The sequence below is a fragment of the Podarcis vaucheri genome, assembly GCF_965113315.1.
Source record: "Podarcis vaucheri genome assembly, chromosome: 1".
NCBI lineage: Eukaryota > Metazoa > Chordata > Lepidosauria > Squamata > Lacertidae > Podarcis > Podarcis vaucheri.
The window spans coordinates 134,641,568-134,665,603 of NC_138759.1; the positions used below are offsets into that span (position 1 = coordinate 134,641,568).

Genomic DNA, 24,036 nt, shown 5'->3' on the forward strand with positions numbered 1-24,036 from the left:
TTTTGTATGTGAAGAAACCTCTTCCCTTTGCACAGGGTGGAATGCAGTCTATTGTGCAAAGCTTGCCTGTAGCTTACTTGGGTCTGAGTTGATGTCATTTTGGGTTCCCTCCATTCTGCTAAACCTGTTTTGCAATGGCCTGGTGTCTACATGCAAATAAATGAATTAGCTTGAAACTAACTTACTGCGGGAAGGTTGTATCCCCTGCTCTGCCTTCTGCTGCCTCTGGCCCCATCCACCCTGACATGTGGCCTGCAGAGGGCTGACCATTGGGCTGAAAGGGTGACCACCCCTGCCAGTCTGGGTTTAGGTGAGGGCACAACCAATTCCTGGTTTATGGAGCGGAGTTTCACAGCATAATCCTCTATGTGTCTGCCCCAAGGTAAATCCCACTGAGCTCAACGGGGTTACTCTCAGGTAAGTGGGTATATGAGTGAAGCCTCCCAGGATAATCCTACAGATATCTGTTCAGAAGAAGTTCAACTGAATTCAGTGGGGCTTCCTCCCCAGGAAAGTGGGGTGAGACTTGCAGCATCCATCACTGTCATTCATTTTCTGAGCTTAGGGGAAAGAAGACGAAGCAATGTGCTGAAAATACCCAATATTTATCACATGATAAATATGAGTGTTCACGGATCTGCTGCAAAATACCAATACTTGATCTTCAGCTGGAGTGAACAGAGCTGAAACCTATGGACAGATGTTCATCTGCTTTATTCTGTACTATTTGTGGTTGTTGCTTTTAATACCTTAGTTCCTCTTTCACCAGGACAACCTTGGAATCCTTGAGTTCCGTTTATACCTGGAGGCCCACGGTCACCCTGTGAGAAGAAAGGAATAATTCAACAATTTGCATTTATGTCCATTTAGTCATAGATGGGACTGGGTATTATCTTACCTAGAAAGCTGATTATTTAAGCACTTCTGCAATTAACACCTGGTGGATCTCTAGTGACACCTCTCATTAAAGACTGACATAGAAATTCCATCATACTTTAATAAAAATATAAATGGGATTTGCCACCCCGCCACCCCCTATTTTAAATGGCAGGTGAGAAAAACCAGTCATCTGGCCTGTGCTGATCAGCCCACAGTACTAACTACCATTGCTTAGTTCTTTGTAACTTACTTCTGCAACCACTTTCTTCCAGCCACAAGACAATAAGATGAGGGGAAGGGCAGACACCCTTAAGGTTAAAGTCACTTTTGTCACTTTCCCCCTTCATTTTCTTTTTCATTCTATAATTTCATTTTTAATTTGCATACTACCTTTTTACATAGCTGGGCACGAGGCAGTTTACAAGCCACAGAAACAACAAAATATAGAACAAAGATCACACATCCTATAACAATCTGATCCAGCGCAAGGAAGTCGTAATGAAGCAGATTACTATAAAAATAAACAACTCAAATCAACTACCGTATTTTTCGCCCTATAGGAGGCACTTTTTCCCCTCCAAAAATGAAGGGGAAATGTGTGTGCATCCTATGGGGCGAATGCAGGCTTTCCCGGGCTTCCTGCAGCTCTGTGCCACCCTCCAGATCCCGGCGTGAAGCCGCGCGGGGCTCCGGAGGGTGGCGCAGAGCTGCCTGCATTCCGAAGCCTGGTGCGCGCTGAAGAGCACGCCCGGGCTTCGCGCACCTCTCCGCAAGCCTGGGGAGACCGGCGTGGCTCCCTACGCTTGCGGATAGCAGGCTGTTCTGGGGGCTGGGGTCGGGGGAAGCTCGGGCTTCCCCCACGCCTGCCCTGTGCCGGGGGGGGGAAATAAATTTATTTTCTTTATTCCCCCCAAAAAAAAAAACAACTAGGTGCGTCCTATGGGGTGGTGCGTTCTATGGGGCAAAAAATATGGTAAATAATTGATTTGAAATATGTTACAATTAAAAAACTTCAAAATCAGCAAATAACAATCAAACAGAAAATCACTCCCAACCATTACAGTAAATCGTTACTAGACTACAATCAGTTAAAACAGCACCAAAGGCACAACATACACAAAATTTCTCAGTCGAAATATTATATATATATAATATTTATATATAATATAATATTATATATATATATATGTGTGTGTGTGTATGTATATAAAATAGTCCAGTAGCACTTTAGAGACTAACTAATTTCTCAGGGCACATGAAAGAGTTTCTATTTCAAAAAGTTTACTCACTGGTCCGCCTTCATCTCCAGGATAACCTCTGTAGCCATTTTCCCCTGAAGATCCCTTTAAAACACACAAAGACAAAACACACATGGTTTGCATTTCCATCTATATACAGTACATACACTTGGGCTCTCTCTTCTAATATCCTGTATTCCTCCCCTTAATCTCAATTCAAAATATTTCTGGGTTTCTACAAATAGAAGGTTTCTATTTTACTATTTATAGAAGTAAATAATTCTGTATGTATATCAAATTTTACAATCTTTCATGGATAGCAAGGGTATCTTCTTTTTAGGGCATTAGAGGCTTGAAGTCAGATAATAACAGAAGCAGATGGTATTTAGCTTATCTCTACCACCCGAAGTTCTATTCCTGTTTCTCTAATGTGAACAGTGTTAAATTATTCATTATTCTTTGCATTACAACTCAATGAGATGTTCAGAATTTGACCAACATAGCAGAAGTCTTTGCCTATGCACATTCAACGTGTCAATACATCAGCAAGCACTGCCAAGCTCAGAAATGTGACCCTGGGACTACGAACACAGTCCCCAGCATGGTCAAATTCTGAGCCAAAAGTAGAAACTTTACTTTTTATCAACCTAGGTAACAATGCTGAAATGAAATTTCACATCAGTTGAAATGAAATTTCAATTCAGAATCTGGCAAATTTTAATGGACAGCACTGAACCGATTATCTGGAAGCACGATTCTTTCCAAACAAGGCTGCATGAGTACAATATACAGAATTTGCCATAATTCAGTTCTGGCCCCTCTCATTGCCATTCTAAGAGAACAAGGGAGGCGTTCAGGGTGAGTCCCAGCACCTCTTTCTCTAGAAAAATAGCATTGGCAATACATAGATCATTGTGAAAGAAAAGCTGTAAGCCAAAGAGCTACTTTCGATGTGCCAGGGGTCTGGGCAATTTTTCTAGTGCAATTTTGGCCTCTTCCCCTTTGAACTGAAGAACCACCTTGCCCCCATCAATGCCATATCACTGGTAGCGCCCAGTTTCAGAACCATGCTGCTATTAGTCATGGGGCTGATATCCCCAGATCTAAATCCCCTTGGAAGTGTGGAACTAGTTATGTAGTACTTTGCATCCTGGTCAAAAACCAGAAAATTGGTTGCTGAATTTCCAGTGGTTGAAATTCCAATGAGGCTGAAACATCTCACCTTTGGTCCAATAGACCCTGGCAGTCCTCTGTCTCCCCTCTGTCCTGAACATTTGCATGGGACACCACAGCATGCCTTTTCTGCAATGTTGTCCTGTAAGGAAAGTAAGTATTGCCATTAGTAAATTAGAACACAGATCAACACGTTTTTTTAAAAGACACACGAGCTACAAGTAAATTCCTTCTCCTCAGTGGCCATGTTTGCAGTAGATTAGGGTGTGTTGCTAGAGAATGAAAGGATTTGAGGCACAGGCCCATGACACAAATGCACATATAATTTGCATATGCTAATATGTACCCAATTGCCCTACAAACCAAAGTCCTTTAAAAAAAAAAAAGCCAAAAGAGGCTCCTTACAATATCTCACAATGAAGGCAAGTCCAATAACATGAAATAGGGCAATTGATGTATGAATTGTCTAAATTTCTTTTGGAGAGTTTAGAAACTAATGTTTTAAAAACTGGCAACTAAATTTAAAATAGCTGAAAAAAGCAGGAAAGGTGCTAAAAGCAGCAATGAGGACAATACTCAGCTTGGAGGGTACGTGTGCATCTCTGAAAATATTTTCTAGAAAGCAACTGTGCTGAAATAGGCCGAAGGATGTCAAGGAACAATGTAATAGTAAACAAACCTTGAATTCATAATATTTGGGGAAATCATTTAAAGCACATGCCTTTCCCCCAAAGAATTCTGGGAACATCAAACACAAAGCGCTATTCACAAACTGTAGTTCCATGATTCACTGGGGGAGCCAAGTGGTTTAAACGCAGGTGTAGTTGGGACCACAATTCTGAAAATGACATCTTGGTACGGTAACTAAGTATTAGTGTCCAATGGGCAATTACATAGGAGAACTAGTTTGACATAGCGGCTAAGAGACACAGAAAGCTGCTAGATGAAATGTCACCTCATAGAGTTAGGCACAAAAAGAGTGCATTTCTGCAAAGAAGAAACCACAGGTGTGTAACAGGTGTTCAAACCTAAGACCATAAAAGTATACATCTAAAGCTACCCAGGCAAATTACAGATCTTAGTTATTTACTAGTTGCTCTGCCAGTTCAAAGTCTATATCCTGCAGATTCACTCGGAGAGGTCGATTGTAAGTGAAACCACGCCCAAACTCCAGCTTCATCACTTCGTCGAAATTTGCTGCTCGCTCCAAGCCAACAAAAATGAGAGCCTTGACACCTGGAGAATTGTAAGAAAAAGCCATCAGTCAGAAGCGATTGTTCACCAACTCTAAACAGCTTATTCTGTATAGCTCTGCAAAGTGCCACCCTTGTTCTCTGGGTAGACATCATCAATATGCTGATGATGGCAGCTAATGCCCTCCTTTCATTTGATCCAAACACTCTGCTGCTCTCAGTGCTTATTCTGCCTAGAACCAAGTTGCACCAAATTACTGGTGCCATCTCAGGCATTTCAGAAATCCACACTATCAGATTTTGGAAAAAAATTCCCTGCTGTATTATTGTTCTTGCTATTCAGACACTGATTGGTCTCTGTTGAACCAGCCAGGCCCAGAAGTTAAGGAGCCCTTTAAAAATTGGAAAGAGGCAACTACAAGCTACTCCTCCCACAGCTCAACATTTTGTGAACCATTTCTTTTTTTCTAAAAAATCCCAGTAATGGAGGATGGTGAGAGCCCCTTCCTCAAAGCTGCCACACACATCTTCCTTGAATTAAAAAGATGGTACAGCAACACAGCTTCCCAATTGGCTCCTTGGCTCATTCATTCTCTAGGAATATGGTATTCCTCTGGCTGCACTAGACTGGAAATAATGCAAATGTAGCACTGAGGCTCTTTCTCCATTTTTTGCAATTGTCTGGGACAGCCCTTACTATGTCAAATGGCATCACAAGCTAGTAATTAACTCTTTCTGGTGTCACAGTGGTTAAAGAATGGCAAAAGAGAACAAATCAGGGTAGTTTTAAAATGTCAGTCTTCTATCTTCATTCAAAATGGTGTCCAGTTGTATCCGAATGCAGACAAAATTGTGCAAAATTTGCTTATGAGATATAAAATTTGGCTAAAATCGGCACAGAAATGTTTAGTCCACCATCTTGATTGAAAATCAAGTAATTAACTCTTTCTGGTGTCACAGTGGTTAAAGAATGGCAAAAGAGAACAAATCAGGGTAGTTTTAAAATGTCAGTCTTCTATCTTCATTCAAAATGGTGTCCAGTTGTATCCGAATGCAGACAAAATTGTGCAAAATTTGCTTATGAGATATAAAATTTGGCTAAAATCGGCACAGAAATGTTTAGTTCACCATCTTGATTGAAAATGGCTTCCATTTGCATTCAAACACAGACAAAAACCATCTCCCTCGTGCAAAATTTGCTTACAAGGCAAAGATACATGCCACTTTCCAAAATATATTGTTGATAATATATTCCAAAATATAATATATTCCAAAATATATTGTTGATAATACCTTCTCTCTTCAGATCATCAGATGCAGCTGCTAGCTGCCCTCTAGCACCATCAATGCCATCAGTTAAGTGTATTACAACCTGAGGAAGGAAATAAGTTATTATACATCAGTTGTGAAACACATTTATATGAAAAAACACCACTCTAATGTAATTTATTTTATTATTAGATTTATAAACCGTCCTTCATCATAAGATCTCAGGTTCACATAATAAAAGGTCTGCCATGAGAAATGTAACAACCATTCGGCTTTCAGATGAATCCTCCTTATGGCTGGGTGCTGATGCCATAGGTGCTATTCTCTGCATTACAAGAATTCTGCACAGCTAAAAAGGAACCCGATCTCGGGGAAGGGAGGCACATCTGTGCGCGTCCCTCTGCCATGGGCAACCTTGGGCCATGTAGTTCTCCCCAAGGTGCCCTGGCCAGTTTTCAGAATGACATTCAGGAAATGGCCTGTGGTTCATGAGCTGTCCAAGGATTTCTTCTGGATATGCCCTGTGGCACAAGGGTATTCAAGGCCAACCGTCCTCCACACTCTTTGCCTTGGATGAGAGCAGGATGATGTAGAAGTTGGGAGCAGCAAGGAGACTGATAGCTCCTCCAGTCATGGAAGAGGGACACGGGTGGCGATGTGGTTTAAACCACTTAGCCTCTTGGGCTTGCCAGTTGGAAGGCCGATGGTTCGAATCCTCACAATGGAATGAGATCCCATTGCTCTGTCCCAGTTTCTGCCAACCTAGCAGTTTAAAAGCACACCAGTGCAAGTAGATAAATAGGTACCACTGTGGCGGGAAATTAAACGGCATTTCCATGCACTCTGGTTTCCGTCACAGTGTCCCATTGCGCTAGAAGCAGTTTAGTCATGCTAGTCATGACCCAAAAAACTGAATGCCTACAAACACCAGCTCCCTCGGCCTGAAGCAAGATGAGCACCACACCCCATAGCAGCCTTGGACTGGACTTAACCTTCCAGGGGTCTTTACCTTTTACCAGTCATGGCATATGTACTGTGACTGTCTCCAGAGCTTTGGGCAAGATAGGGCAAGGTTTGAAACGAACAAGTCTGCTTAGGGCAGAAGAGCAGCTTACAGGGCAATGCAAGTTAGTTATCTCCACCAAAATTACATCTATAACTCCATACAGGCAAACAAAACTTATTAAGTGCTAGTTCAAGCCATTTTGCAGCATGAACTGAAGCCCTAACCCTACCATTCTTCCCAACACACTTTAAATTCAGACGCCAATTCATAGATAGTATCTAATTCATATAAATCAGTCAAGATCAATGCTATAAAGGAATACATTTGGGGTTTTTGAATCTTCACATTTAAGCATTTATTTGGCAAATCAGATTTTATCTAAATTTCCCAGCTAATAGTGGATAGTGCTGTGGTAATAAAGCAAATAAGATTTTACAAATTCTTTCAAAGAGCAACTTGTTGCTTTGTGCCTATAAAACAATATTTGGCTGCAGCAAGAGATTAGGATCATAATCCACTAATCTAGATTTAAAATAATGGGGGGGCGGGACTTAATTTGCTTGCAGCTGTTAAATAATATTTTTGCAAGAGTTTAATGAAACAGTTGGGAGAATTTTTTGCCAGAGCATGTCAAGCAGTTCCAGTATTATGGCTACTCAGCCTCCCAGGCTATGTGCTGGTTGTAAAACTGAAAAGCAGCAAAGATCCAGAGTCCATCCCCTCCCCTCCAAAAAGAGAGAGAATGAAGTCCAAACTTACCTTCACGGTTCCAGCAGGAGATGCTCTGAATTTGTTCTGGTAAGATTTGAGGGTCTCTGCAGTTAGGACATATGGGCCACCATTGTGCAAAGCTTGGAACTTCTCAAACAACTCTGGCTGGTACTCAGAAAAGTCAAATGCTTCCACAACTCCAGAGCGAGTCTGCGCCAGGAGCGCCACCCGAACCCGAGGTGCCTGGCTGGCAGTGCAGCTAATTTTCTGCATCTGAGTAATCGTGTTCAGAATGTGATTGACCTTTGACTCCAGCACCTTCTGTGAAGCAAATATGCTTTGCCCTGGTCCAACATCTGATACGTCAAATCCGAGTATTACATCCAGATCGCAATCTTGAGTAGACAAAAGCACAATGGCATGTTACACCGCGTAGGGGAACATACATCCTACACAAATGTGTATAGGATTCTTCCATACAGAAAAGGGGATTTATGTAGCAAGTACTCATAACCCGGGACCCAGGTGGCGCTGTGGGTAAAAGCCTCAGCGCCTAGGACTTGCCAATCGAAAGGTCGGCGGTTCGAATCCCCGCGGCGGGGTGCGCTCCCGTCGTTCGGTCCCAGCACCTGCCAACCTAGCAGTTCAAAAGCAGCCCCGGGTGCAAGTAGATAAATAGGGACCGCTTACTAGCGGGAAGGTAAACGGCGTTCCGTGTGCTGCGCTGGCTCGCCAGATGCAGCTTGTCACGCTGGTCATGTCACCCGGAAGTGTCTCCGGACAGCGCTGGCTCCCGGCCTCTAGAGTGAGATGAGTGCACAACCCTAGAGTCTGTCAAGACTAGCCCATACGGGCAGGGGTACCTTTACCTTTACTCATAACCCAATGTCCTAGACATGGTGCTTTCTTTCTGTTATTCATGGGTAAATTGATAACAACAATATCTATAATTATTAAACTACAGTGCAGATAAGCTTTCAGTAAAGATGTTCCTTACTTAAGCTTTTGACTCTGCTTCTCCCTTTTCCCCAAACTTGCACCACGGCTAAACTTCCACCCCTAATATATTGGATACCCCCTGGGACAGGTGCCACACTTGGTGTTATTTAGCTTACTTTTTAAATTTCTGCCCCACAATGGTCCAGTAATGCACTTCCAGTACTTACAGAGGAAAAGAGGGCCATAAACCCTGATAGCCAAAGGGGCCTCCATGTTGAAGAAGGAGGAGGAAGAGGAGGGGGTGGCTTCCAGCACAATATACAAAAACACAACAGAGCAGCACACATTTAAAGCTTCCTGATACAGGACTGCCTTCAGATGTCTTCTAAAAGTCAGAGAGTTGTTTATCTCCTTGACATCTGACGGGAGGGCATTCCACAGGGTGGGCGCCACTACCAAGAAGGCCTTCTGCCTGGTCCCCTGTAACTTCACTTCTCGCAGTGAGGGGACCACCGTGGCTGTGAGAGCTATAAGCAGAACTTCATCTGCTCATCTTAATGCAGCTGAGGGAGCATTTCAAATCTTAGCTTTGCCTCATGCATGGTTTGAATTTTATCTCTGCCATTAACTCACTGGGTAGCTTTAGGCAACCTTCTCCCTGTCTCTCTCTTTCATTCCCCACCCTGCCTTTGGGGTTGTAATAATCATGTAAGGTTGCAACAGGGCGGTAAGGCATAAGAAGCACTATACAAAATCCAAGCTTTACTATTTTCATTCAGGACCAGCCAGATCCCTAACTCTCCTCAAGCTTCAAGGTCTTTCAAGAAACTGGAATTTGGGGCCTTGAGCCATTCACTGGCCTGACTCAGACTATATCCCACCTAAGAGACCATTAGTGGTGCATTCCCACATGCCTTCAGCAGCAACATGCTTTTTAAATTGGTAAGTGTTGAAAATAAAGTAGGTTCTATCATAAATAAAGTATGTTCTAGCGGGTGGCACTGTGGGTTAAACCACAGAGCCTAGGACTTGCCGATCAGAAGGTCAGCGGATCGAATCCCCATGACGGGGTGAGCTCCCGTTGCTCAGTCCCTGCTCCTGCCAGCCTAGCAGTTCGAAAGCACCTCAAAGTGCAAGTAGAGGGTAAGGTAAACTGCATTTCCATGCGCTGCTCTGGTTTGCCAGAAGCAGCTTAGTCATGCTGGCCACATGACCCAGAAGCTGTACGCCGGCTCCCTCGGCCAATAAAGTGAGATGAGCGCCGCAACGCCAGAGTCGGTCACGACTGGACCTAATGATCAAGGGTCCCTTTACCTTTACCTTTTATCGTAGAGTGTAAGGAAGTCAACCATTCTATGGAAGAAGCTACTGTACTTTTAAAAATGCAGTATCAAAGGAGAGAAAGAAGCAAAAGCACAGTTGTATACAATAATTACACCAATGCAGAGCGTCAAGATGGAAAGTGGACAAGAAAAAAGCAATGGAAACAACCCAAGTGTATTTAAAATGGCAGCCATTACCTTTTGAGACTTCCCCCACTGGTCTGCACAGCTGCTCTTTCATGGTATCACTCAAGGTAACCAGCACAGCCTCATTCAACTCCGAGAGTTCCTGGGCCGTTGCTGCCCGGAAAGCTGTGGTGCCGTCACTGGAGAGTTTGGTAACTTCCCCAAGGTCAATGTTTTTCACTCCAACTGCAAACACCTTGACACCTGACCGTGCCAGTGCTAAGGAAGCTGCCTGCGCATCGTCTTCCGCCTTGCCTCCTGTTATAATAAATGCAATCTGAGGGACCTTCTGATCTGCCCTGCTGCCAGCCTCCTTCACGAAATGTTTTGCTTGGACATGCTTGATGGCTGCTCCAGTATCAGCAACTCTGCCTCCTTTGTATGTTACTTTCTCAACAGCAGTTAAGATATCGTCTTTTTTGGAGAAATCCTTCAGGAAGAATTCATCACTCACATCCGAGTTGTACTGCACTAAGGCAACATTAATGGAATCGCCTTCTTCATAAATAGCGTCAATGATGCCATATATAAAGTTAATCACTTCTTGGAAATTGTCTTTCCCAAAGTTGATGGAGCCATCCAACAAAAAGACAACGTCTGCTTGTTTTTTGCCATCTGAAATATGTAAATGGGTGGGGGGATTTGTGAAACAGGCTGAAGACCCCCTGCCCCAATCAGCAAGGCAAGAGAGCTGCGTCATCTGCATAAGGGTCACCAGCAGAATCCATAAAATATAGATAAATGCATTATGGATACCTCTCCACATTTACTTTGTAAAGAACAGAAAGTGTCTAGAATTGATGGTTGTGAAGACAAACTTGAAAATAAGCAGGTGCTTAAATCTTACTTAAAATTTTAGAGGGATTGAATTGAACAATAACAATTGAAGACACATTATTTCCTCTCACTAGACTACTATTGTTGCCCAAAGTTCCATGAATGGCAACTCATCCTTTGCCAGTGCTTATGGGAGGAAGAAATGAAGTTGGGTAGCAAATACCCACGCAGGATAAGCTAAAACCAAATTCAGTATATATACTGATCATAGCTGTCAACGTTTCCCTTTTTTTCAGGGAAATTCCCTTATTCCGAATAGGATTCCTCGCAAGAAAAGGGAAAAGTTGACAGCTATGATACTGATGCATCTAACAACCGTAACATCCCACCCCTACACCCCATTTTCAATGTTGGGGGTTTTAAGGTAGGCTCCTGTGCCCCCATGTGATAATTTTGTAGATGATTTTATTTTGTATCCTATTATTAACATGTGATGTCAAGATAATGAAGAATATGTTTTTAAAAGTTTTTTTAGATTCTAAAAGAATAAAATGATCACATGGAGAGCAAAGAAGAAAGAAAGAGCTGGTTCATGTGATTACCTTCTGCTTGAAGGATGAAAGTTTGGTATCTCTATGAAGCAAAATGGGAAAGGGCTTTGTGGGGTGAACATTTGCTCTCACCCCCATTAGTAGTACAGTGGTGCCCCGCAAGACGAATGCCTCGCAAGACGGAAAACTCGCTAGACGAAAGAGTTTTCCGTTTTGGAGGTGCTTTGCAAAACGAATTTCCTATGGGCTTGCTTCGCAAGACGACAATGTCTTGCGAGTTCCTGCTGGGTTTTTTCCCTCCCCCCCTTTTTCTAAGCCGCTAAGCCGCTTATCAGCTGATCCAATCAGCAGATAAGCCGATAAAAGCCGCTAAAAGCTGCTAATAGCACTAATCCGCTAATCCTTCAATGGGCTTGCTTCGCAAGATGAAAAAAACGCTAGACAAAGAGAATCACAGAACGGATTCTTTTTGTCTTGCGAGGCACCACTGTATCACGGAGTATCAAAAGGGTGGTGAAGGATTATTGGTATTATGAGCAAAGACTGAAACACTGGAATGGCCTTTAGCTTGTTTACCTCATTTAACATATGAATCAATCCATTATCATTACACTCTGAAAGGCTCCTCTTCTGGAAACTATCAAATTTATTCTTATGGCCTATACCAAAGTAGCAGTGCTCCCCTCATCACACAGTGCGTGGATTTCTGCTAGTCACGTTCAGATTTATATGGGGTCAGTCCAAGGCCAGACCAGCTTTTAAATCATGGGAGTGGACTTGAGTGAAGACTCCCAGGGGTTAGTCTCAGGCCCCACCCCCTCAGTGGCCCCGCCCCCAGGCCTGCCCACGACTGAATCAAACAGGAAATCAAATTCCAGTGAGTGGTGAGAGAGGTGAATACATCTCCCTTCAGTCACTGGAGTCAAGACACGCTGTGGAGACTTTGAGCCACAAACACCACATCACCACAGAAGGCGTGAGGGGACATTTCCTCCGCTAAAGAACAGGCCCACTTGGTCTCTTTTGTGTGTGTGAAATGAGAGCGCAAAGGTCTCATTTCCTCTAAAATTGCAGTATTTCCCCATTACTACATTCAAAAATATTTGTTTTGAAATGAAAGACTAACCAGGGAAAACGTCAGGTGGCGAGAGTGTCGGTTCTTGAGGTGCCTCAAAAGACGCATAAAACCTTTTCGCTACTGATGGGAGCTCAGTAAACTCTCTCACGAAAAACACAGTTCGGGGATCATTGGTAATTATTCGCAGTTCTTCATTGTCTGCATTCCCTGATCCTACACCCAGGCTTTTAATCCCAGATGTCTGCATCTTGGCAGCAGGTCTGCTGACATCATCCTCCGATCTCCCCCCAAGCAAAAGAACTAAATGCTGTGGGACTCCATCTTCTCTTCTACTGCCTGCAGATTTAACAAAGTAGTTCTTCATAACAAACTCCAAGGCTTTCCCAACATTCAGGGGAGCACCTCCTCTGTACCGCAAGCGCCGAAGGCTGTCTATGACTGCACCTCTTGTTTTGTGTTCTTTTAAGTTGAACTCAGGGAATACTTCATTGCTGAATTGGAGAACACCAACTCTTGTTTTGCTTGGTGCAATTTCCAACATCTGGACAATCTGGATAATAAAATCTCGAATGTGAGCAGCATCGTCCCGCTTGACATTGTCAGAGGTGTCGATGACAAAGACAATGTCCTTTGCTTCACTGTCAATATCTGCAGGAAGGAAAAATGCAGCAAAGAGGAGTGTCACTGGCTTTCTTCTTACACTAATGCCAGGCTCAATTCCTGGCATTTCCAATTAAAAGCAGCTTGGGGAGAAGTGGCTGAGAACATAGATAGCCACTGCCAGTCAGAACAGACAATATTGGGGAAAGTGGACCAATGTTGGAACTCTGTAAAAGGCAGTGTTACAAACACCAGGTAAACCAGTTTAGCTTTTTCTAAGCTGTAGGTGCTTTTTTCTATGTGCAGCATTTTCAAAAATGTGTTTATGCAAATCTGTACAAAATAGGCTTCTGAAGCTTGACTCCAGTTTTTAAACACATTTCTAATGTCAGTATCCTAACACCTAGTCTTAACCACAACTACTTGCAGGCAACATTAATGTCAGTGGAATTCATTTCCAAGAAAGCTAGCAGCAGGATTCCATTTCTGCTACTGCAATACTGCAAATTATTTCACATTCCTTTTGTAGTTTAGAAACAGTAAGCTAGCATTGTATGCTGACATAGTTGTGTGCAAGCATTAAGGGGTGAGACAACAGTAACCTCTCCTGTTGGGTATTAATATTCATTCTATACCAAAAGAATATCTTGATCATTACATTTGTTTAGCTAACCATTTTCCTTATTTAAGTATGTATATGCAAAAGCAGAGATTTATCTCTGAACCCATGATACAGAGGCACCATTTTAAGAGGTTTATGTCCTCTTTCAGGTCTTCCCACAGGCATCCGGTTGGCCACTGTGAGAACAGAATGCTAAGACTAGATATGCCTTTGGCTCGATCCAGCAAGGCTCTCCGTATACCCTTATATCCACCAAATGACATTTGAATATTGTGTTCTAGAACAAGAGCACTTGTTGGAGCTGGCTCAAGTCATTTTGCCATGTGAAGAGGAACAGCAAATCCCTCCCTCAACAAGTGAAACTGCATAGTACCCAAGTTATGTTGGCATCTGAGATAGAACATCAGAACATATGAACAGCCTGCTGGATCAAGCCAATGGCCAGGCCTGACTTGGGGGGTGCAAGCGGCGGGCTCCAGTGCACAAATGCACAGCCTGGCAGCAGCACACCCCCCCTGCCCCCCAGCATGTGACAGAAGACACTACAGCCCTGATTCAACTTATGCTTTTGTGAGCTAACACTCAATGGGCACCATCAGGCACCACCATACATATAAAACAATTCTCTTAGGCAAGAGAATTACAGATGCTTTAACTGATCATAAGGAGATTGATTATTCTCCTTTAAAAAAAACGCTACCTGAAAATGCGGCAGATCTGGCTAGCAAAGAAAGCTAGCTATTGCCCTCACCCACCCAAATACAGATTAAGAACCTTACATAGTGATGTCAGGAATGAGGGGAAGCAAAGGATCTTCTATCCTACTTTTAGCATCGTTCTGTGAACTCCTAAGAGGAACAGAAGCTAATGTGACCCCGTGCTAGTTATTGTAACAAGAGCCCCAGAACATTCTGCAAACTTTTCAAACTCCTAAGTCTTCAGACTGGTGCAATTCTGCAGCAGTTGTTGTGACATGTAGCCTGGTAAGAAGTTTCCCTATAAGATGGAAGAGGTGGGTTATCTAATGGGAGATGAGAAAATGATTTACACACAAAAAAACAGGCAGCAATCTTACCTATAGGGGGATAACTTGTCTCACCAATAAGGCTTTGTATCTGCTGTGAAGTTAGTGTTGTAACAGGGGCCAGCAATTTCTGTTCCAGACTTGGAAGATCCTGATAGGTTGATATCTGGAACACATACTGAGGGCTAAGAGCTATTTTGACCAATTCCTCATAATCCATGTTCAATCCAATAGGAAATGGTGCCACACCAACACTCTTGACTTGGACTACAGGATCCTCTAAATCATCATCAGGTGGTCGGGAAAAGAGAATTATTAAAAACTGAGGTGCGCCCTCTTCTATGCGACTTCCTGAGGGCTTCGTAAATATGTTCTTTGACACATATTCTAGGGCCGATCCAAGGTTCACTTGCCTCCCTCCTTTGGGTCTGAGTCTTCTCACTGCAGCTTGTACCTCATCCTTGGTGGAATGTGCATTCAGCAGAAATTCAACCCTGGGGTCATTGCTGAACTGAATCACAGAGACCCGAGTAGAAGCAGAGCCCACATTCATATTGTTTACAAGTCTCTCAATAAACTCAACAACTGAAGGAAATTCAGTAGCTGCAAACTGGGAGCCGTCAATAAGGAACACAACATCTCTCCTCTCATCCACTACAGAAAAAAGGAAGACTTTAGAAGACACTAGTACAAATAAATTATACAAGCAACACATTTGAAAGGCACAAATAGTAGTAATTTTAGATTACAGTTGACTTCCCAAGCGTGGCTTCTGATTGGCTGCAGAAAGCTCCTGCAGCCAATCGGAAGCCCCGTTGGACATTTGGCTTCCAAAAGAACGTTCAAAAACCGGTTTTCAACGTTCCAGTTTTCAATCATTCGGGAGCTGGAACGTTTGACTCCCAAGGCATTCGGGAGCCGAGGTACAACTTTATCAGCAATATGGCACTGAAGCCAAATGTACACTCAGTAAAAGCTACACAAGGTGAGCTCGGCAAAGTTGATCAGTGTTTCTCCTGACAATTTTAGCTCACAATCTTAGTGATGGAAAACTATTGTTCTCTTATAATGGCAATGGCGCTTACCTAAGAGAGAGGCTGGAACTAAGTTCCAGTGAGTTCTGGATGAAGAAAAGCCCTGGGTATGCTAGTGGGAGACAGCACAGAAAGTCCTACTTGCACCATGGGATTTCCCTCTTCATTTCCTCCCCCCATGCCCTCCCCCCAATTGGCCTGGGGAAGGAGAGCAGAGAACTTTTTGACTGACAAACAGAAATGCCAATGCTGACACAACAATCAAATTAGTGTGACATTGAATTCCTCTGTTAGAAACTATAGTATGAAGCTTGCAAATCATGCCTTATGTTAATTATAGCCTGGCATGATGTCTAAATAGGCAATCCATCATCACTACTCTGAAACTGAGAAACAGGAGGGCTGAGCTAATGTGAAATGAAAACAGAAAAAGCAGCATTAAGCCCTGGTTTGTCTGTTGCCCATCTGGAAGCATTTGGGGTTACAACTAGTGCAAACCATAGTTTGCCAGGGTGTGAAGTGGGCACAACATGCAGTAGGATGGCCATTTTGCTTCTCTCCTACTGCACAAACTTTCATGGAGCCCACCAGACCTGTCGCTTTTATCTGCATCAGCCCGAGGCTGCGGCACGATAAATCTGGGTCACAGAAGATAATGTAGCCAGCAACACAATCAGAAAACATAACCCAAGAGTAACCCCTGGAACCTGATAAATGCACACAACACACACACAGGAAGTTCCCTGCCTTCTGCTGGTGAAACATTATCCATTGGTAGTGTAACCATCCATTCTGGGTGCAGATAGCAGTACCCAGACTTATGGCTGCCATTTGTGTGCAGTAATTCTGGTATCTCCCCCACCATACGGTTCTTGTGTAAAATGTTTTGGTGAGATTTTGTGCTCTTTAAGCAGCCACCGGAGAAGCCAAAACAAGCCCTGGCAAATGTGACCAGTGCTGCTGCAATAGCCCTATGCCCATTTTGAACCAGATGCTGAAGAACAGGGCTCAACACGCCCCGCTGCCTCCAGCAACTTGGGCTGCTTCATGACCTCAATGTGTTTGTGTGTAGTAGGAGCATAATTATAACACAGGTTCAATAGTTAAGAAGTTTCTTTTCACCTGGGCTAGGAAGCGCTGTGGCCAAAGAGGTTATTTTTGGCCCGGTCAACTCAGCCACCGTTTGTGAAAGCGTTGATTTCAAGGAGCCCAGCTGAGCGACACCTGGGACAAGGTACACAAACTGAGGAACGAAAGAAATTGCCTGCATCTCAGTGGCATCTGCATTTCCAATCCCAATGCCAAACGGCACCGCACCCCTCGTCTTGAGATCCAAGGCAGGCCTTGTGATGTCATCGCTTGACTTTTCCGCAGTCAGCAGGAACAATATCTGTGGGACCCCTTCAGACACCCTGCTTCCCGCCTGGCTGGTGAATACATTGCTCCTCAGATAGTTAAGGGCAGCCCCTGTGTAAGGAGCAGGGCCGCGCATGGCAGACAATCTCTGGATGGCCCTGATCACCTCGGCCTTGTCTTGGTAGCGATTCAGAAGAAACTCCGGCTGCACACGGCTGCTGTACTGGACCACGGCCACCTGAACTTTGTCGGGACCAATGTCCAAAGAGTCGACCAAACCTTGCACAAAGGACTTCACCTCTGGGAAAATGCTTCGCATGCCATCCGAACCGTCTATCAGAAACACAACATCCTTCTTCGGAGATCCCTCAGCTGTTGAAGAAATGTGGGGGTTATGAGAAAAAAAAGGGAATACAATCAAGTGTCACATAAAGAAAAGGGTAAGCTCTCATTTGCTATTAAATTTTGCATGCTTTTGCTCCCAGGGTGAAAAGGAAACTGAGGGGGAGAAATGAGGGAAGGCACCATCACAGGGAATGGAGAGAAGTAAAACCTCAAATAGGTGCAGGAATTGGTTAAAAAGATTACCAGCTTAAGTAGATTTACTGGTGAGAGCCAGTGAAAGTCAGAGTGACTGTTCAAGCAGTTTTCCTGAAGAAGCAGGTGGTGTGATTGAGCCCAAAGAAGAGATTCTTGATTTGAAATGCTTCAGGGGAGCCTTCAGAAACCAAGAGACTCCTGTGCACTGTGAAGTTTCATTTTCTCTCTGTTTCCGGCTCCCATCGTCATCTCAGTAGCAAATACTGCTACACTCAAGGGCTCACCTACACATACCTTTGCTACAGGCTTTCGAGACACAGCTCTGGGCTTTCCAGGTCTGTGTCCAAATGGGGTTTTTGTTTTTGTTTTGTCCTGGCACTTTCCATAAGAAAACCCATGTTTTAACCACTGACTCAGAATGAATGACCATCTGTGGAAAACCCAGTTCTGTTTGCTATGTTTCAGTTGTAAAATGCAGGTTTCCCAGATAAAAGTGCAAGAAAAGAAAAGAAAAAACAATGCTCACGGACCTGGAGAGCCCAGACCTGTCCCTAGATATACAGCACAAAAGGACGTGTGGATGGGCCCCTATTTAAAAATTACCCCTCGTTTACACTGGCTTTACCTTCCCACACATCAGGCTGAAAATAGCCATGCTATACAGCACCTCAAGCAAATAAGCAGCTATAGGATGGAGAAGCAGCATTTGATAATGAGAGAAAAGAGCTTTTTCCAGGGCAAGTGCTTTACCTATAGCAAGCAGTCATGAAAAAGCAAGAGACTACTATGCTGACAGGTAAAATATAACAGTTGCCTTGTGTTCTTTCTGATATAATCTATCATACAGATTGGTGCTGGGCTCATGACAGAGCTTGGATTTCCAAACTGGGGAGTCTGTTTTCAAACTTCCCCCAACTCAAAGCCTATTAGTATCACTACTGCACTTCATTATATATGGGAAGCACCTTATAGCTGCACACTCAATGACGTTTGTATCTGGGAAAAGACGTGAATGAGGTCTCCCTCATGCAAAGAGGAAGCACAACACTCCCTGCATTTTACATGCATCAAGAATTATCTATTTGAGACTTTTTCAAAGTAAACAGACTCTCCTAAATGCTTTGAGCAAATTGCAGCTAGCCAGCATTTTCTTATTTACAACTTCTTGTGTAACCCGTTGGACTGTGCATGCTTCAAAGAAAAAGACGAAAACTGCAGAAATGAATACCTGATGGCTGAGACGAAATGGCTTTCAGCAGACTGCCTATTTGAAGTTGTAGGTCTCCAATTCTGGAAAGGGAGTCAGCAACTAGCACAAATTGAGGGTCGAAAGCTATCTTTTCTAATTCGCTACGATCTGCAGTCCTGGATTTGATAGCAAAGGGAATAATTCCAATTTGTTTCAGAGCATCAGCAGGGTCATTCACACTATCGCTTGACCTCCCAGCAGCAAGAAGCATAAGTAGTTGTGGCACTCCTTCCTCAATCCTGCTTCCAGCACTCTTCACAAATACTTCCTTCGTGGCGTAATCTAACGCAGCACCAATGTTGAGCAACCTCCCTGTTTTTAACTTCATTCTTTTCACTTTCTGAAGGATGTCTTGCTTGTTTGGGATGTCTTCAAAGTTGAACTCAAGTTGCACGTTATCACTAAACTGTCCCACAGCTACACGTATGGCATCAGGACCCACATCCAGGTCAGAAATAATCCGGTACAAAAAGTCCCGAACAGCAACAAACTGACCCATAAGGTTGGCTGAGCCATCAATCAAGAACAAGATATCAAACTTGTTTTCTGGAGCTAAGAGAAATGAAAATGTTTAGTACACAAAAAGATATTGCAGATTTATTTTGCAAACTAGGAGATAAGAAATCAGAGTGATCTTGATTATGTAAGAGGAAGAATTCAGGCTTTGGGCCTTTCTATAGCACCTTTCCTTAAAAACACCAAATTGTGGAATCACTGGAAATCATTCTAGAACTTCCAGGAGAGTGTTATTGGTACTTTTAATGTATTACGCATCCTGAGAACTATATTATTGAGATGTGCAATCAGTGAACCTAAAAATGAGGAAGTGGAAGTGGAAATGATTCCAGCTTCTTTGAAACGCCTAAAGCAGACTTTAGTACTTGCAGCTTTCTGTCATCAACACAGGGAGAGCCTCACATCGTAGAGACATGAGGCTTCTGTCTTTAAGGCTCTGAAGAGGAGGGATGGTACAGAAGTGTGCCTTCTCCTATCATAGCCAGTGCTTTTTTCTGGCAAGGAGTTCTTGAACCAAGTGGTGCCCCGCAAGACGAATGCCTCGCAAGACGGAAAACTCGATATAGTTTTCCGTTTTGGAGGTGCTTCACAAAACGAATCTCCTAAGGGCTTGCTTTGCAAGACGAAAATGTCTTGCAAGTTCCTGCGGGGGTTTTTTCCTTCCCCCCCTTTTTCTAAGCCGCTAAGCCGCTTATCAGCTGATCCGATAAGCTGATAAGCCGCCAAAAGCCGCCAAAAGCCGCTAATAGCGATAATCCTCTAATCCGTCAATGGGCTTGCTTTGCAAGACAAAAAAACCGCTAGACAAAGAGAATCACAGAACGAATTCTTTTCGTCTTGCGAGGCACCACTGTACTGTTGCCTAGGCTGCCACTGCTGCCTGCTAGCCAGAGTGCTTCCTTTGCCCCATGCTGGGGCTTACTTCTTACAAAGTTGGGGAGGGAAGGAAGGAGCATGTTCAGGTAGCTGCCTACTTTGTCCTATTGTAGCTGGAGGGCACATGGGGAGGATATCCCCACAGGCTCAGGCGGCCACAGCCCACCATGCAGTGGCAGGCACCTCCTACATCTCATACAGTGTCTTGCTTTTCTTAAGGGGCTGGATAAAAGGAAGAAGGAGCAGCAGCAGCAAGGGTATCGGCACAGGCTCAGGCAGTGGCTGCCGGCCTGCTAACCAGCGAAGTGAAGATTGTGGCACTTTCTGATGGTACGAGCTGCTTGAAATGAAATGGACTGCCCTGGAAGGTGGTAGTCTCCCCTTTGCTAGGCATTTTTGAAACAGAGGGCAGGAGGGACACCCAGCAGTGGATCTCCTACATCGGCAGCGCATAGGACTAAAGGCCTCTGGAGAGCTTTACTACTCTAGGACTCTGCCTGGGAGACAGCAAGTCACTTTCTGTGTGTTTATCGGGCTTCTATTTTATTGTGTGCACAGACAGTTGCCATATTTTTCACCCCATAGGACGCACCGGCCCATAGGACGCACCAAGTTTTTTTGGGGGGAAATAAAGAAAAAAATTATTTCTCCCCCCCAGGCACTTGTGGGGCCGGCAGTGGGGAGAAGCGCTCTTCTCCCCGCCGCCCGCCTTGAGACCAGGAGCTTGCGGGGCAGGCAGCAGGGAGAAGCACGCGTCTCTCCGCCGTCAGCCTCCAAACCACATCGGGAGACAGCGGGATGGCGGTGTTCCGCCTCCCCGCTGTCCCCCGACCTTGTGGGGCTGGCGCTGGGGTTCTTCTGTGTGCGCACCGACCCCTCTCGCTCTCCAGGCTTCAGCGAAAGCCTGCATTCGCCCCATAGGACGCACACACATTTCCCCTTCATTTTTGGAGGGGAAAAAGTGCGTCCTATAAGGCGAAAAATACGGTAATCTTCCCCACCCCTTCGGAACAAAGAAAGTGGGGGGGAATGAAGGCGGAGAGCACAGAAGCTGTACCCTCAGACACTGTTATAAATGTTATGCACTTCTTTTCACATGTATCATAGAGCGAGGAGGAGCGAGATAGTTTGTTTTAAAAAATAAAAGTAAAGTAAAGCTATAGAAAGAAAAAAATGAGCACTCCTCATGTATCTATTTTGTCAACTGTAGCTTCTTGAGATATGTCCAAATGGTAAAATAAATGCACGTGCAATCATTATGCAAAACGCTGCACTTGGGTTCGCACCAGCCAACCGCATTTCTATTTATACCCTGTGCATAGAATGTGTGAAACAGCCCTAAGGGCTTCTTCAGAAAATTCAAACATGGAAGGAACATGTTAGGGATGCTGCGGCAGTCACACATGGCAGCCTTCATCCGTGATGCTCGTTATGTGTATGGAAACAGGTTCCCTACATGAATTTCACAATGTGTGCAATGCCTCTAAGACACAGCTGTGGCAAAATGTTTCATGCCATTTGAAACATACCTGCAAGATAAAACAAAATCATTCTTATATCCATTTTGAATGAAGAAAGGAACAAATTACCTGCTGATTCTTCAACATAATATGTTGTTATTTGACCAATCATTTCCTGTGGCACGTTTGCCAGAGAACTGAATTCATCCTTAAGAAATACCATTTGTGGATTGTATGCAATCCGCTGAAGTTCTGTCAAATCAGCATCTTTAACACCAACGCAGAAGGTCAGCACTCCTGCACGAGCTAAAGAATGGGCAGCCTGTTCGAAGGAATCAACAGATCGCCCTGCCGCAAGGTAGACTAGAACCTGAGGGACGCTTTCATCTATCCTGCTCCCACCGGCTTCGGTGAAATGATTTTCACGGACAAAGTCTAGTGCAGCACCAGTATTCAGTATTGATCCTCCAAGGAGTCTCAATTGCCTTAGATGACCGAGTACCTCTGCCTTGGTTAGAAAAGTGTTTAAAAAGAATTCTGTTTTCGGATTCTCACTAAATTGCACTAGGCCGATTCGTATATCATCAATTCCAACATCAAGGGAGCCAACTAGGCTCACAACAAAGTCACGGACCAATGGGAAGTTGGCATTTCCAACGTTGGCTGATCCATCCAAAAGAAAGATGATATCCCTTTTATTTAACAGAACTGCAGTAGAGCACAGAAAATAATGTAAGAAATCACAGAAAAACATACCAGAATTTGTCATGTGTGCATACAACATTTGCTGTACACACATGTTCACCTTGTGAGAGAGAAGAGAAACAGGACAGCCATGAAGAGATGGAAGGAAGAAACGAGTGAAGTGTCATGATGCCCCCCCCCCTCACATGGGTCAAAACACACCCAACTACATTTTAGGTTTTCTGTCTACAGGTGACGCAAACAGGGACTCTTTCATGTTTAAAATTGCCAGTGAACTTCAGTGTAAATGGATTTTTAAACTGGATCTGAAAGCTCAGAACAATTTTAAGTATCCAATTGATATTATCGGGCATCAAAAATGGACTGGAAAGTTCCAAAAGAGCCTGATCCTCAGCACTCACTTGACAATGTCTTTGGACCAAGGCCAAATCCTAGAGGCTTTTATACTTGTCATAAATGTGTCAGCACATGTGCACAGGCCCACAGATGTCTCTGTTGAAGCACCAGGGCACCTGCTAAATCCCCTCCTGGGATGGATTGGGTCCTTTCTGTTCCCTCCCCAAATGAGTCTATGGAGCACCTGAAAAAGCAGGAATGGATTGATCCATATCTAGAAGGTATTCAATTCCCCCACATGACTAGAGCAGGGACACTCTCGCGAGACCCCACCCCTTGCGTCCTGTGCCCAGCCCTGACAATGTCCATGTCTGACTGCGCTGGTCCACTTCAGCCCTGCTTTCTGCAGCCGTGTCTTCATCTAACTCACACCTGACATCAGATATAACACCAGATGTGCCTGGTTTAGGGCAGTGGTTCCTAACTGGTAGCCCACAGACCCCAGTGGGTCCACATAACTCACCCAGGGGATCCATGGCACCATTCACATAACAAAAACTACTGCAACTGAGAGGATGAGTATGTGCACCCTCTACTTCTGCAGTTGCCTTATTGCCTATCTAGCATCTTTTATTTATATATGGAGGTGCTTTTAGCTTATGCTGGTCTATGACCATAGTAAAGATTTGGAAAACTACCAAAGAGATACCAATATTTTCCAAAGTAGTGAGTCCATGGCTTGGCTTTTGAAAAACAAGGGGTCTACAGAATTTAGCTAATTGGGTACCACTGGTTTGGGGGGAACAGCCTTGCGGGCCAAATTTGGAAGCTTAGCAGTCCAAATTTGGCCCTCAGGTCAGAGGTTCTCCACCCCACACAGCTATTAAATGTGTAAATATGGCAATAGTTTGAAAGCCTAATTGTAAGATTAGAAAGGGATAATTGCAATTTATGCCCATATGCTAATACCTGCAGGGAATGAAACAGGGGGTGGGGAGGGAGAGGAAAGACAGAAGGAGGGAGGGAGGGAGGGAGGGAGGGAGGGAGGGAGGGAGGGAGAGAGAGAAAGAGAGAGAGAGAGAGAGAGAGAGAGAGAGAGAGAGAGAATATATATATATATACATATTGAAGTATAAGAACATTTAGAACATTTTTAATTTATATTTTAAAATAAAAATGCCACTGTTTATATGCATCATGCAAGACTGTATTAGTAAGAGACATACATTTTGAAAAAGCTTGTTAAGTGACAGATATTCCCGTGATATTCATCTTAATTTAGGATAATGCTTTAAAATTTAGCAAATCTAGAATAACTGAGCTCCGTATTAGGAAAAAAATCAGGATTATTATAAAAGCTCCTTAGAAAACTAACACTATTGTTCTGCATTAGTTT

The 24,036-nt window shown here is 43.9% G+C and overlaps 1 protein-coding gene across 16 annotated transcripts in view; it reads right to left on the reverse strand.

Annotated features, from left to right (window-relative positions):
* COL6A3 (collagen type VI alpha 3 chain) overlaps positions 1-24,036 on the reverse strand; it is a 105,171-nt gene that overhangs the window by 43,196 nt on the left and 37,939 nt on the right. For 15 of the 16 annotated variants that reach the window (XM_082219876.1, XM_082219877.1, XM_082219878.1 and 12 more), the window contains 12 exons: positions 21,729-22,307; positions 18,727-19,299; positions 16,725-17,330; positions 14,620-15,222; positions 12,371-12,970; positions 9,929-10,531; positions 7,518-7,864; positions 5,777-5,855; positions 4,381-4,526; positions 3,340-3,432; positions 2,169-2,222; positions 750-821 (listed from right to left, as the gene is read on the reverse strand). In XM_082219876.1, coding sequence (XP_082076002.1) covers positions 750-821; positions 2,169-2,222; positions 3,340-3,432; positions 4,381-4,526; positions 5,777-5,855; positions 7,518-7,864; positions 9,929-10,531; positions 12,371-12,970; positions 14,620-15,222; positions 16,725-17,330; positions 18,727-19,299; positions 21,729-22,307 — 4,355 coding nt within the window. The remainder of the gene's footprint in view (positions 1-749; positions 822-2,168; positions 2,223-3,339; positions 3,433-4,380; positions 4,527-5,776; positions 5,856-7,517; positions 7,865-9,928; positions 10,532-12,370; positions 12,971-14,619; positions 15,223-16,724; positions 17,331-18,726; positions 19,300-21,728; positions 22,308-24,036) is intronic. The other variant, XM_082219874.1, reaches the window with a different exon arrangement.